This window comes from Sylvia atricapilla, chromosome 8, assembly GCF_009819655.1.
Source record: "Sylvia atricapilla isolate bSylAtr1 chromosome 8, bSylAtr1.pri, whole genome shotgun sequence".
NCBI lineage: Eukaryota > Metazoa > Chordata > Aves > Passeriformes > Sylviidae > Sylvia > Sylvia atricapilla.
The window spans coordinates 27392962-27406519 of NC_089147.1; the positions used below are offsets into that span (position 1 = coordinate 27392962).

Here is a 13558-nt window from a genome sequence, read left to right on the forward strand (position 1 = left end):
AAACAGCTGTGGGTGTTCTGCTAAATACAGAATTTTTTAAAATTTAAATATTTATATGCCACAAATATTATTCTGTAATTGCATTTCATGTGTTTCTTGTTGGATTTTTCTTCTTTAAATCCCTGATATTTTATGTGGAAACAGATCTAATTAATTTTGGATGTATATAGCATGAAATTATGGGAGGAAGGAAAAAGCCTCACAACAGTATTGTACTATATAAGGGAGGGTGGTTTCAACCTGGAAAATTCTCAGGTGGGGATAAACTTAATTCAGGTGCGGAAGTTGAGAATGAAACAGCTGTTTTGACCTGGTAGTGATATAATGGGCCTAGAAGTAGATGTTGCTGTAATTGAGATTCAGATTTTAAACTTCGGTGTTCTCTAATGATATGGCTGTTACATGGAGATACTAAAAAAGCTTGTAAAGCTTGTTCTGATGGTAATTAGAGATGCTATAATTACATTCCTAAAATATAAATATACACTCTTAATCTTAGTTGTATCTTAAGAGAATTTTCATTCTGGGAATGATAAAAAGAACAAACTAGAAGTATTAACCTGATGATGATAATAACTAAATGATCTTAAAAAAAATCTCTGGAACTTCTTCACTGTCTCAGCACCATTTATTTTTTCTTGTAGGAGGTAGCAGATACAGTATTAAATATTTTCTGTTGGGTGGTGATGTTCAGAGCTGTGACACTGCATCAGGCTGAGCTGCCAAGAAAAAAGCTCTGTTACTCAGGAAGCAGAAGGTGCTGTCGCTAAATTTCAGCAGATCCAGAAAGCTCAAGTATTTTTTCCAGTCTGTATTCAGCAGATCTCTCACCCGTGCTTGTAGTTTTGAAAACTTGACCCTTGTCTCCAAATGCCAAAGTCCACAAACTTGGAGTGGATGTACAATAAAATATTACTGACATGGTTGACTTAGTGAATAACAGTGTTTCTGAACACTGCTTTTACTGTAAGGACTGAAATTGCTGCCTGGTTGCAGTAGCTGTGGACATGATGATAGGTGAGTAAAGTCTCAGCCAAAGCCATGCTTTTAAGGGAATTAAACCTCTTTATCCTGAGCCTGAGTTACAGGAGTGTTACATGCCATGGCAACATAATTAGGTACTTACAGTGCATAAATATTGGCATTACTTGAGTTGCAAATTATGGGTGTGAAGCCTACATGAGTAACATCTGCAGAAGTTTGTTTGCAACTGTTTACAATTTTAATTCAACTGGTTGGGTAACTCATGCTCTAGCATGTCAGATGGGAACTCTGGATACACCCACCTGCTGGCCCCTTGGAGCTGAGTTCCCTTTTTGCATATGAAACTAATTCTCCACTAGCAGGCCAACCCAATAGAGCAGACAAGAAATTTTTCTTGCTGTGGTCTAAATCTACTGAGACTAAAGACGTGAAAATAGTGGAGCATAAAAGTGATTTCCTGAGATTTCTTGCTCCTGCTGCTTCACAACAGGTTTTAGCTAGAGTCAGCAAATGAAGAGAAGGAGATTTTGTAGGAATACTCTGGAACAGTTTCCTGTGGTCTTATGCAAAATATCTTTCTCTAAATAGGACCCTGAAAAAAGCCAACTTAAAAAGTGTAAGATAAGGAGGCCTGATCTATCCTCAACCTTTTGATCTATCAGCCTTAAAAATTAATGATTATACTGAGTGTTTTGTGTCAGTTGCGTGTTTTTGTGGTCCAGCATGTCACTAGGGACCAAGTCTTCTGAACAGTACATTTTCTGGGATGGCTCCTCTGCCCTTAAACTCAAAATTTATAATGAGCAATCTGCAGCTCTGTGCTGATCCTAGTTCTGCCTGTGGCCATAAGAAGCCGACCTAGGCATGGTGAATACTGATTACCTTTGAATATTTCAAGGTAAGAATTTAGATGGAGCTGCAAATCATAGTTAAAAGGTATGGGAGCCTTTCAGCGAGAGGGGCAGAAACTCTAATCTTTCTGTTACTGCTCCTCAGGGCTGCGGAGGCATGTGGGAAGCCTTCGGGAGCTGCATGGAGCAGACAGAGGGGGTGTAACGGAGGAAAAGCACTGGCTCTCTCAAGTTGGCACAAATGGAAGCAGACTCAGTGTTATGTTTTCTCAAAGTAGCATGAAATTTCAATTGGATGAGTGCTTTATCAGGATTCTTTTTTTCCCTATGCCTTAGAGTAGGTGAATTTTAGAAACAAGTTTTTTGGAATTAGTTTTTTAATCAAGGTTGATACCTTTGCACTGAGTATATTTCATAAAGCTTCTGTGCTACTATAGAAAGCAGTTTTAGCACCTATAAAATACTGAAATTTTCTTGAGAGTTTGAAATGTGGTTTTTATGATTACGAAGATGAGGAAGAAAGTGCTCATTGTATGGTCAGTCTGCATTGGTGATTAATGGACTACTGATCAAAATAAAAAGTAATCTGAAGGCTAATTCATTGCTTAATGACTTCTGACTAGTTAAAATGGGCATATTTCAATTAAGTATTCACTTTTGCAATGTAAATTTACTGGTTTTAAATGACTTGAAGCTAGATTAAATTTTTTTCTTACTCTCTTCCATTGCTGTGCCTGGAGAAATGTCTTTAAATTCACTTGTTGAGATCTTAGCCCTAGAAGACCCGTCTGGCTTGTGACTGTGTACACATTGCCACATGTACCCAGTGAGTGGGGGTACATCAGTGGGCTTGTTCTTTTCCTCCTGGGCACACATTGGCTTGTGCCGGAAAAGGAGTGGAAAAACCTCTTTGCCACTGACTCGATGTTCATGGTGTTTCCTTTGGCGCATTCAAACTCTGGACCACAGAGTTTCCTGTGTGTGCTGATTTTGGCTGGAATGGAGTTAATTTTCTTCAGAGGAGCTCTTACGGGGCTGTTTTGGGTTTGTGCTGAGAACACTGCTGGTAGTGCTGGGATGTTTTTCTTATTGCTGAGCAGCACTTATTCAGAGCCAAGGCCTTTTCTGCTCCCATCCTACCAGCCAGGAGACGGTGCCCAAAGAAGTTTGGAGGGGACAGCTGGTCACAGTGACCTAAGGGATATTCCATACCATATGGCATTCTGCTCAGCAATATAAAAATACAAAGAAGGAATTGGGGACACACCTTTGGAGTGATGGCTTTTGTCTTCCCAAATAGCTGTTACCCCGATGGAACCCTGCTGTCCTGGGAATGGCTGAAAAACTGCATGCCCATAGGATGTGGTGAATGAATTCCTTCTTCTGTTTTGCTTGCATTCATGGCTTTTGCTTCCACTGTGTAACTGTCTTTATCTCTTTTAGTGTTCTCTCGCTTCTACCCTTTGCATTCTCCCCCATCCCACTGGGGGTGAGTAAGCAAGGAGCTGGCTTGGGCTTAGTTGCCAGCTGGGGTTAAATCACAGCAGTCCTTTTTGGCAGCTCCCATGAGGCTCAGTGGGTTTGAGATAGTGACAGATTTGTTTGGGATGTGCTAGATCCAACTGATAGCTGTTAATTGACAGGTGTCTGCCTGCCATGGGGCCCTCTGCCTTACTGTGTACCGTGGCATTTGGCTTTCACTGCTTGCTGTGCCTGAGCACATTTTGGTAACTTTTAAAGTACTGTGAAAGTTTAGTACGCTTCAGTGCACTGAAGTGGCACTGCTTGAAAGTTCCTCCACTAGTGTGGACTGCATTTGCTAGGAAAAGCTGAGATTATACATCAAAAAACAGCAACCAAAAAAACCCTGTCCCAAACCTAACAAAGCCTCATTTACTGTAAGGACTGGTTTTACCTGAAACAAGCAAAAAACTGATAGAAGCACATGGTTATGCTGCTTCTGCTCTTCCTTTGGTCAATCAGCTCCCTCCTGTTTCCTTGTGCCTTCAGCTTCCCAACGTTGTGTATTACTATAAAAATAACTCACTGAACAGGAAACATTGGCCATGAATTTTAGTCTAGTTCACTGGGAAACTCTAAACTAGTGCATCTGCTCAGTTGAGGGGACCCAAGAAGAGAGATTAAGTCATCTTAACCTGGTTTAGTCAACATTGCAACTAAGAAATGCTCACTAAACAGAGCGGCGTTAGCAGGATTACGTGCAGCACTTTGATCAAGTGACGTTGGTAGGGTTGGTACTGACAGTAGTGTCAAACACGTGAATGAAAGCATTGCTGAATTCAGACCCGGCTTAGCCAACAGACTGCTGCTGAAATTTGTATCCAAGAGAAAAACTTGAGCCAGTTGTAACCATGTAACTATTGCTTTTCATGCTTTAGTCAAGTTTTAGGAATAATTTCTGTACCCAGCAAAGTACAGAAATGTATGCAAGATTTCTAAATGCAGTCTTTGGACAGGTAAGTTGGAAGGACATGTTAAATCAGTGTTGTGTAAATAGCACTTATTTCCAGTTACCAAATGCTGGACCAGGAAAAAATTTTTCTTTTTTTCTTCTGTGTGATTTCGGTCTGACCTGCAACTAGTCTTTAGTTCATTATTTAAATGCATCTGTCTTGTCCTGTAGGCAGGGTTTTTTTTCATGAGGAGGTCAATTCCGTCATGGAGAATAACATACTTGTGTTACAAGGTTAGGCAATGTTAGAAACTGTCAATATTTGAATAAAAACCTAATGTATGAGCCTTTGTTTCTAATATTTATTGTAATAATGTGTTTTAAGGGTATAAGAGATCTTTTACAGTTTGTTGAGAGCTTTCTCCACTGGTGTTTCATGCTGACTGGAAGGAGCTATAAATACCATTTGGAAACAAATGCTGGGTCTAAGTAAACTAGAAGTTCAGGATGAAATGCTTATACCTGGTCTTTGAAGGTATTTTGAAATTGTAGAAGTACGAACCCGTGCCTGCTCTGGGCTGGCTGAGTAATCTTAGGGCTAATGTGACAGTGACGTGTGCGTGGGAGGGGACAGAAACTAGGCTGCACTGTGGTCTGTAGTTTTCCACTTAGCTTGTCTTACACTGTACAGTAGATGTTTATCAAAGGCATCCTGCGAGTAACGTTTCTTTTTGCCGGCCTGCCAACGAATCAGCATTTCCCCAAACCAGATTTTTAAAGATTTTATTTTGTTCTTTCTTTTTTAAGTTTTGGAGTATGTGAACATTAGTCTATCTTAAGCGCACACACTTGTGTGATTCTGCTAAATTACTTTTTCATAGCTTATTTTAAATAAATGGTCCTGAAAAAGCAGAGGAATTACAACTCAAAAGTTTGCTATCAGTTGTAGCCCTTTATACACTTATAATGGTAGGATCAGAGTGGACTGGCCAGGGGTCATTTAAAAAGAACTGCTTGTCTTCATCTTGCATAACCTTTAGTTAATGTCCTGTCCTAAGGCTGAGCAGTTGTAACAAAGCATTTTTTTCAGTGATTAGAAACTGCTGATAACTCTGCACATTGAGTTGCTCTTTGCGTCCTAATTTAGAAAGTCGAAGTCATGTGTTTTTAAGAGGGAAGATTATTAGTTTGGCAAAAGCTGTTTTGACTCCATTGAAGAGTCAAGCTGAATTTGGGCAATTGAAATATTCTGTGACCTCTCCCGTTCAGCGCTAAGCCCAGAGAGTCTGTCAGCAGGCTGGCAAACGGTGCTGGGCAGAGCTGACAACCTGTGACTGTTGCTGCTTCTGTAGTGCATTCCTTTTGTTTGCTGATTGGTGCTTCTGGCAGATTGGTTGCCCGGTCCTGAACTGGTTTCTGTGGGGATTTTTTTGTACAAATACGTTTTGTTGCAATGATAAACAAGAGTTGGGCTGTTACAAGTACCAGCCAGTTATCATCAGCTTGCCTATTGTAAGCAATTTTTATATTGCTGGAATAAAAATAAATTTAAAATATAAAATATTATAAAAGGTGAGAATAAATCTGTTTATTAGCTGATTTGTTAGAAGCCAAAGCCTCATATTGACAGTATTATTTCACCTAACATTTGCAAAAACAAATTCTTCTGTAAGTATATTTATTTAATACTGGCTTCCAATTGCTTACCATTTAGGGACTTTTAAAAATATTAATGTAAATAGACCAAAACCAATTCTTAATGTGTAAGCTAGTAAGCAGGATACTAGTTGGGACTGGCAGGTTTTTAGATTAGTCACCTAAATGGAAGAGTGAGGGAGCTGCTGTAATTGTACTGAATTGGGTTGGGATTTAGCACCTTAAAGTCATCTTGAAGTGGAAACAAATGCCAGGAGTTGATCTCGCTTCAAGGTAATCGTTTGATGCTGATGAAAATTATTTTCTTCTCATTTCTTCATATTAAACCATAGTGAAGAGGGTGTTCTGGTAGATGCCAAGCTGGGATCCTTCCACCTGGTAAAACTCTTCTGCAAGTGTCCTCCACAGGCAGCTGTTGGGTAGAACCGTGGTAGCAGCATTCTTGGAAATGCTGGGTGCTGTCAACAGAGATGGTGGCAGCTTTGTCTGAGAAGGGGAGAGATGCAAAGTGAGCAGAACAGGCTAAGTCCTCGTACAGATGAGAGGAACAAATGAAAAATCAGCATGGAAATCCTTCTCCCCCTGTGCGTACTTGGCTTTTCAGGAAGTAGAAAAATCAAGTTGAATGGCAAATGTTTAATGTCACAGTGGAAATGTGGCATTTTATACTTCCAGTTCCTACTGGCATTAGCTCTAAGGCAAGAAGCAAAGATTAGTTAAAGTATTTTTGAATCTAGATTCTCTCTTGCATCCTCACATTCTTTGCAAGAAAGCTCACACACACATCAGTTTTGTAGTTCCAGTAATTAACTTAATGTTTTAGTAATTTGGCAATGCAGGGTACCTGTGTAGGATAAATGTTACATTGCACAAGGCCTAAGTCCTGTAGGAAGTTCTAAAATGGGAAAAACACTCAAAGGGATTAAAACATACGCGTTTCATTTGCCAGTGGGAGCTTAATTTATATGCAGATGAATATGCAAAATAGTCTTCGCAGCTCCTGTGTACTGTATGAGCATGGCTGGTTCACTCAGCCCCGTCTGTGGCCTGATGTGCGTTCAGTAATTGAACGATGAGACATGAGCGTGTCTTGAGGGGGAAATCGGTGGTGGTGTGGGCCCAGTGTCCTTGTTAGACACATTTCCAAGTTTTTGCTTTGAATTAGAGTGTTCTGACCTGATGGAGCAAAGCCTGCTAACAGGTGGCGTGACGTAGGTGCTCCCTGGGGGTGCCTCTCAAGTTAGATCACATTGGGAAGCAGTCAGGCCAGCATCCTCAGGCTCAGTGATGCAAAGCCCAGAGCTGTAACTGAGGACATCTGGGAGATTTCTTTGAGCAGTGGTTTTTTACTGGAGTTTCATTGCAGTTACAATTTCGTGAGGCTTTCCTGTTAGTAGATTGATAAACTTGGGGTAGATGAGGAGAACAGGAGGAGGGGAGGGGGATGTGTGTCTGCCTGCTTCTCTCTGCCTTTGCCAACCAAGAGAGCAGGAACTTTGTGAGTGATTTGCGCTGGAAAGTGCATGTGCCAGGGTGTTCCTTGATCTGCAGGTTTTTGTGTTCTCTTGAGCAAAGCATTCTGTTTCCAGTATTGTGGTGATATGTTTAAACTATTGTACCCTGTCCCTTTTAATTAGACTTAATGAAGGTTTCAGGCCAAATCAATGGCCATAACCATATGGCTCCTGCTTCTGAGCTGACCTTTGAATACACAAGGCATAAGCAGCATACAGAACATCACTGGCTATTTCTGTTAATGAATCTCATTTATCAGATTGTCCTATTTCTTAAGTTCTGTTTTCATGTTTCACTTGGGTGTTGGACCCATTATCTTGTGCTGTGTGGGTCTCCTTTTGAGCTTGAAGGAAGAAAAAGCATTTTGCAGTTCTTCAGAAGTTGGATGCAAGAAAAGCTTCAGTGACATTTTTTTCCCCTGCTCCTTGTGTCGTCTGATACTCTTAAACCTTATCTGACGACCAGCTTGTAGCTGTGTGGCTGTGTGTGTGCATTATGTGTTTTGTGTTTAAATGGAATAGCATCTCACAGTTAAGTGATCCATGGCAGTGGTTTATTGGCAGTAATCTGCTACTTTGATCCAAGATGCAGTTCAGATTTTGAACACTACCAAAATGACTTGGTGCTGGTTTTAAACTGCTGTTGAAAACTGCTGTCTTATCTGGAGTCCAAGTTAACATTTTTTTCTGTTCTCTAACATGGCTCAGCCTGTGCTGAATTGATCCTCCATCTTCCTATTTTGAAGTGTGTGATTTCTTTTTCATTGCTCTGAGTGATGTTCACTCCTTTCCCTTTTCAAAAGAAACAATCTATTATGAATATTTCTGTGCTGCATAACATGCTTGTTACCTTTTTCCTGTTCCAAGTGAGACATGCAGGACAGGATAGACCTCGTAATGATGATGAATACAGAGTAGTAACTCATATATTTTGTTTATTGGGGTTTTCTTGGAACTTGTCATTTTGACAAGCATCTGGCGTACAGTGTTACTGAATGCATTTTAGATATGAATAATTCATTTATCAGGATATCTGTTTAAAATATTCTTGAGTTTTCTTTTGCCATTGTCTTCTACCTTGGAAGGCATTCTTGCCTGCAAATAGATGCTCTTTCTTGGTTTGCTTGTGTTTTCTGTGTGACTCATGCCCCTGGCTCCTATTTTCTGCTATTCTTACATCTATGAATGGCAGGCTGTGCTGCATCAGTATGTGCAGGGTGCCAGCTCTTGAAAATTTCAGCTTTTGAAGCTTTCAGGGATGGGAAGGTTAAGCATGACCCATAGTTGATGCTATTTGGAGATGATATTATAAAAGAGACAGCTCCGGGCATTCTGTAAGATCTCCGGCATTAGTTCTGGTCTTCTATCTGCACTCACCCTCCCCAAAACCACAGGCAGAGTTCCCCAGTAGCATATGCCTTATAGCCACCCTGGGATATTTGCAGCCTTTCAGACATGTATCTCTGTGTAAGCAGCTGTCAGTTCGAGATGTACAGAAAAAGGAAACTCTGCTGCTATTCAGCAGAAGCTCTTACAGCTGATTAATATTGCAGAACCTATTTGCCTTAAGAACACAGAATTCAAAGGAATGATGTACTTCCACTTGCATCTATTCCAAGTCGGTCTTGAGAGAAGGAGTTATTAAAGAAAAGTCTGCGTTATTTGAATAATTACAAGGCTTTCTTGCCTTTAAGAGAAGGTTTCTTAAATTATTGCTGTTTAAATATCAGTGTTGCTTATTCAGGGAAGCTTGTTATCACAAACATTTGAGTGGCCTTAAAAAACCCACCCCAAAACCAAACAAACCAACCTCTTCGCTTTTGTGATCAAGCCCATCTGAAAAGTCTTTCTTCACTAGCATTCATTTGATCTTTAGTGCTTTTCCTGGCCTCAGTTCTGTCAGACAGTAATCCAGAGCAAGTCCACACAGTGCTCACTGGTTCGTCAGTACTGAGGTAGTTTCTTTGCCCTTGTTCTGGAAATCCGTCCTAATTCTGTGCTGCAAGGGAAAATGGGGCTGCTTTAAGAGGTGGTTGGAAAGGAGGGATGTATTTGCTCATGTCAAAGTCCATGTGAATTGTAGGAGAGGCTCCAAAATCTCTGCATCGTGTGTTAGAACTGATTAGAACATGTTTCTTTGGAAAGTGGTGCTGGATTTTTACAGGTGTGTTTTGGAGGACCAGCTGTGTGTGGGCAGTATGTGACTGACCAAATAACAAGTGGTAGGGTGTCTAAGGAAATACTGGAAGGTATGGAGTCACAGGCCAGTTATTGTTCAGATCTTTTCTGATTTGAAGTGGAAGATACTACAAGGAATTGTGGCTAAGCCTAACCTTCCATAGGTATTTGAGATTTTAAGGATTACTATTTCCAGCTGCACTTAGGCTCTGTTACAAGAGAGCTATTAAATGCAGATGTCCTCGTTTCTCTGAACAGGCATTTATTGGTGGCATTCCTTGTTTTCTTATGTAAAAATGCAGCCTCTTTTCTCTATAGCACTAGTAATGGTTAAGTTGTAAAGTGCCATGTCACAAAACACTTTGGGATGCCCTAGCTTTTGATTTAGTGAGGGATTAAGGGAAATCAGAGAAGAAAAGCCCATTTTTGACTGTTAAACAAAAAGCATGCCATCTTTGGAAACCCATGCGCCCTGAGTATTTAGAAGGAATTTGCTTTTATCTGTTTGCCCTGTTGAACTCTCTCCTACGCATCAGCTGTTGCTCTGTGCTGAGGAAGACACACTAATGCTGTGTGGCCCTTTTGGTTGGGCTGCCACAGCTGTTGGTGTGCTTTGTTTTAGCTCTCTCCCAAACACTGACTGTGCTTCCTGTGGGCTGGGCCTCGTTGCCCTGTGTGTGTGTGCACAGCAGAGGTGCTGGATTTGGAAAAGCCGAGGGGACTGCAGGCACCTCAGTGCTGTGGTCAGCAAGGGACCAGCCCGGCTGCTGCCTTGCCAGGACGAGTCAAACCCTGCCTCTGCTCCCCCTGTGCCTGCCAGGGGCTGTGCTTGGCTCCTGCTGGGGCACAGGGCCTGAAGGAAAAGGAACACACAGGCAGAACTTCACCCCAGCCTAGTGTGACTCTGTAAAATGCTCTACTGTGTGGGTTACTTGACAGAGTTTGTTACCTCCTTGAGTTATCCTGTATACCGGGATAGGGCACCCGCTCTTGCCAGTCTCAAATATGCACCAGAATGAAGTGTGGAGTAATTGTGAGCAATTCAAGAAACGCTCAGTGCTTCTTCTCCATTGCAGATATCTGTGAAACTTGTATCTTTCTTAATTAAAAAAAAAAAAAAAAAAAAAAAAGAAAAGAAAAAAAAAGCTTGGTTTATAAATTGTCGTTCCTTTGTTCATTGCAGACCCCGAGTCAGATTCCAGGTAAATACTTGCTGCTCAAGAAGCTATAGGAGAACAGAGAGTTAAAATCTGAACTGTTTTCTTTTTTCCTGTTTGTGGACCCAGATGTCCTCTTGTAACTGTAGTATCCTGAACATGAGACTGGTTTCTCAGTTAAACTTTTTGAGCTGAACAGATATTGTCTAAAAGAGCTTCCTTGCAAAACTGATGAAACTTAAGATAATAACTACTGTATACATGTTGATGAACAGGACGTGAGCACTGCTTTAGGAACGTAATTTAACAACTGAAGTTTCTCATGACCACATCAAAGCACACTCTAGGGTGGAAAGAGGCTTTTCTCTTGTCTGTAGACTGGAATGGCTTAGTGCTTTTGGGCTCTGAAAACTCTCAGCTGAGGCTTTCATTCTGCTAATATTCCTTAAAATTTTGTCTGATGGGGCTTTCTCTTGTGAAGAGGATGCAGCACAGTAGAGTTGTGGCTTTGTAGCTTTTGATATGCCAGAACATTGTTGCACTTTGTGGAGTGGTGCTCAGTCCCTGGCTGGTCCTAAGGCTTGCAACATGTAGCTTCTCTGTGGGCTTGAGCAGAATTTGGGTTAAATAATTGATATGTTATATTTTGACAGAAAAGAATTGTTTGTAATAATTCTTTCACATTTAAAATGCTATGGAAGTGCTGTGAGGAAGTGGTACTTGCCATTTACTTGATACATGGCATGGTGGGAAATTGTGAAAATTGTAATGTGTTACTAGTTGAGAACATTATGCAAGTAGATTGGTAAATACAAATGTAGAAATAGAATTCTTTGCTTCCTCTAAGGAGTATGTTATATTTCCCAGAAATTCAAGGACAGTAAATTTTGATGCATTTTGATTTGCCTTGACACATTTTTGAGCAAGATGAAAAAAAGGCTTCTTAATTTATTAATATGGATTAAGGCATTTTGTTTGAGTGTTTTCATTCCTCGTAACGTCAAAGTCTGTATGAGTTCTGCATTTTGATTCTGAAGCAGTCATATTTCTACTGACATGGTGTTTGCTAACATGTTTTTTTCCCCCTGAGCTGTCAGTTTTTGTCTATAGGAAGGTTGCAGACCTTTTGCCTTTGAATAAATTTAAGAGACGGGACACAACTGAAAAAGTCTTTAAATGCATACATATCATGTCTTCTGCCATTTGAGTGGGTCTATGTGTCTTTAAAACCATCATATGCTTCAAAATCTGTCTGATTTTCCAATGCATGTGATATTGAGAACTTATGTTGCTGTGAATTCAGCAGGGAAAATGAGGCTTGTTTTCCTTGTTTGGCTACAGTATTGCTACAGTAATTTTTGAAGTGTATTGTGACTACTGGTAATTTACTTAAGAAATAACCTATATTATTATCTTTTAGTCTCCCACAAAAGCAGTGTATAATGCTAGACACTGGAACCAGCCAGAATCAGAGGCTCTGCCAGCACCACCAGCTTTGAAAACTCCCAGTGTCCCAGTAAGTAGACTCTTGTTTTTTTCTGAAGTTGACTAAATCTCCTTTCAATATTCATTGATATTTAAAAAAAAAAACCCAACAAAACCAACAAACAACCCAAGTTCTTGCTATCTGGTAATGTCACAGTAATTCAGAATAAAGTCCACTTTGTGATGTGAGCTGTTGGAATTTGGTAGAAAATAAATTGTCAGTGGATACTGTAGAATAGGATCTTTCATATCTCTTCAATATAGAGTTACCAAAAAATACTCTTAGTTAGGTTCCCCAATCTGCTGAAGTTAAGCTTTCTAACAGTGGACTCCATTTCATTTTCTGAGAGAACTCCCAGGATTAACTTACTAATGAACACAGAAGTCAGCAAATTGCTGATGAAAAAGGGAAAAACTTTAAAAGAGCTTTTTCATTTGTTTTTCCTTTCTAGTGGAGTAGTGCTGATTGTTGACTTAAGTCTTTAGATACTATGAAGAAAACATCATTTTCTGTGTACAGTCAGAAATGCTAATCCCAACATTTTGGATATCAAAAAGTAGACCAGGGGTGAAAACAGTTCTTGAAATTGTTTGTCCAAAAGTCAGTGGTTGTTTTGATACTCAGAGTAATGGTTTTTTAACTCTTTTGAGACTCTGAGAATCCAGAGTCTTTGCTTATATTTGTATAAGTTGTTACTGATTATTTTAAGAGAGCATTGTACATTGTCAGTAAACAAAGTTTCATTTGGTGTCTTGCTGATAGTACTGGCCTGAGAACAGAAAATCAGAAAGTAGATATTTTTGCAGTGATAAGTCTTCAGCTTTTGTTTTTGTCACCAGTTTGTAGTTGGTTTTTTAATTTTTTTTTTTTTTTAATTCTACCCCTGTTTATGGTATTCTGGTACTTCTTCCTCTTTGATTTGTGATTGTTTTTGGTTGCCTTCTCACAGTGTTCTGAACAGCCTTCTTTGGATGTTAACTGCACTGCCTGGAAAATGCAGATAACTAATTTGAAAACAGCTGTTTCCACTAGAGTTTGAGGAGAGAGCAGAAATTTTAGCCCTGGGTTTTTTTTCCTAAACCCTTTTCTCAATTTAAATTATGTACCTTTGAAGTGAAGGTTGTGCTTACTGAATCTCTTGGTAGTGATTTTTGTGAAGTACTCTGATGGCTGACTTAAGGGCAGATTTTGTGTGATTCTTGTCAGACAAACTTTGAATATGGCTTTTTCAGGCTAGGGAAATGTCTGGATCATTGATCCAGACAGTCACTTTTGTCTTCTGTCAGATTTCCACTTTGTATCTGGAAGCACCAGAATAT

The 13558-nt window shown here is 40.0% G+C and overlaps 1 protein-coding gene across 8 annotated transcripts in view; it reads left to right on the forward strand.

Annotated features, from left to right (window-relative positions):
* Positions 1-13558, forward strand: part of WAPL (WAPL cohesin release factor) — a 64549-nt gene that overhangs the window by 25773 nt on the left and 25218 nt on the right. For all 8 annotated transcript variants that reach the window (XM_066324186.1, XM_066324188.1, XM_066324187.1 and 5 more), the window contains one exon: positions 12174-12269. In XM_066324186.1, the coding sequence (XP_066180283.1) occupies positions 12174-12269 (96 nt within the window). The remainder of the gene's footprint in view (positions 1-12173; positions 12270-13558) is intronic.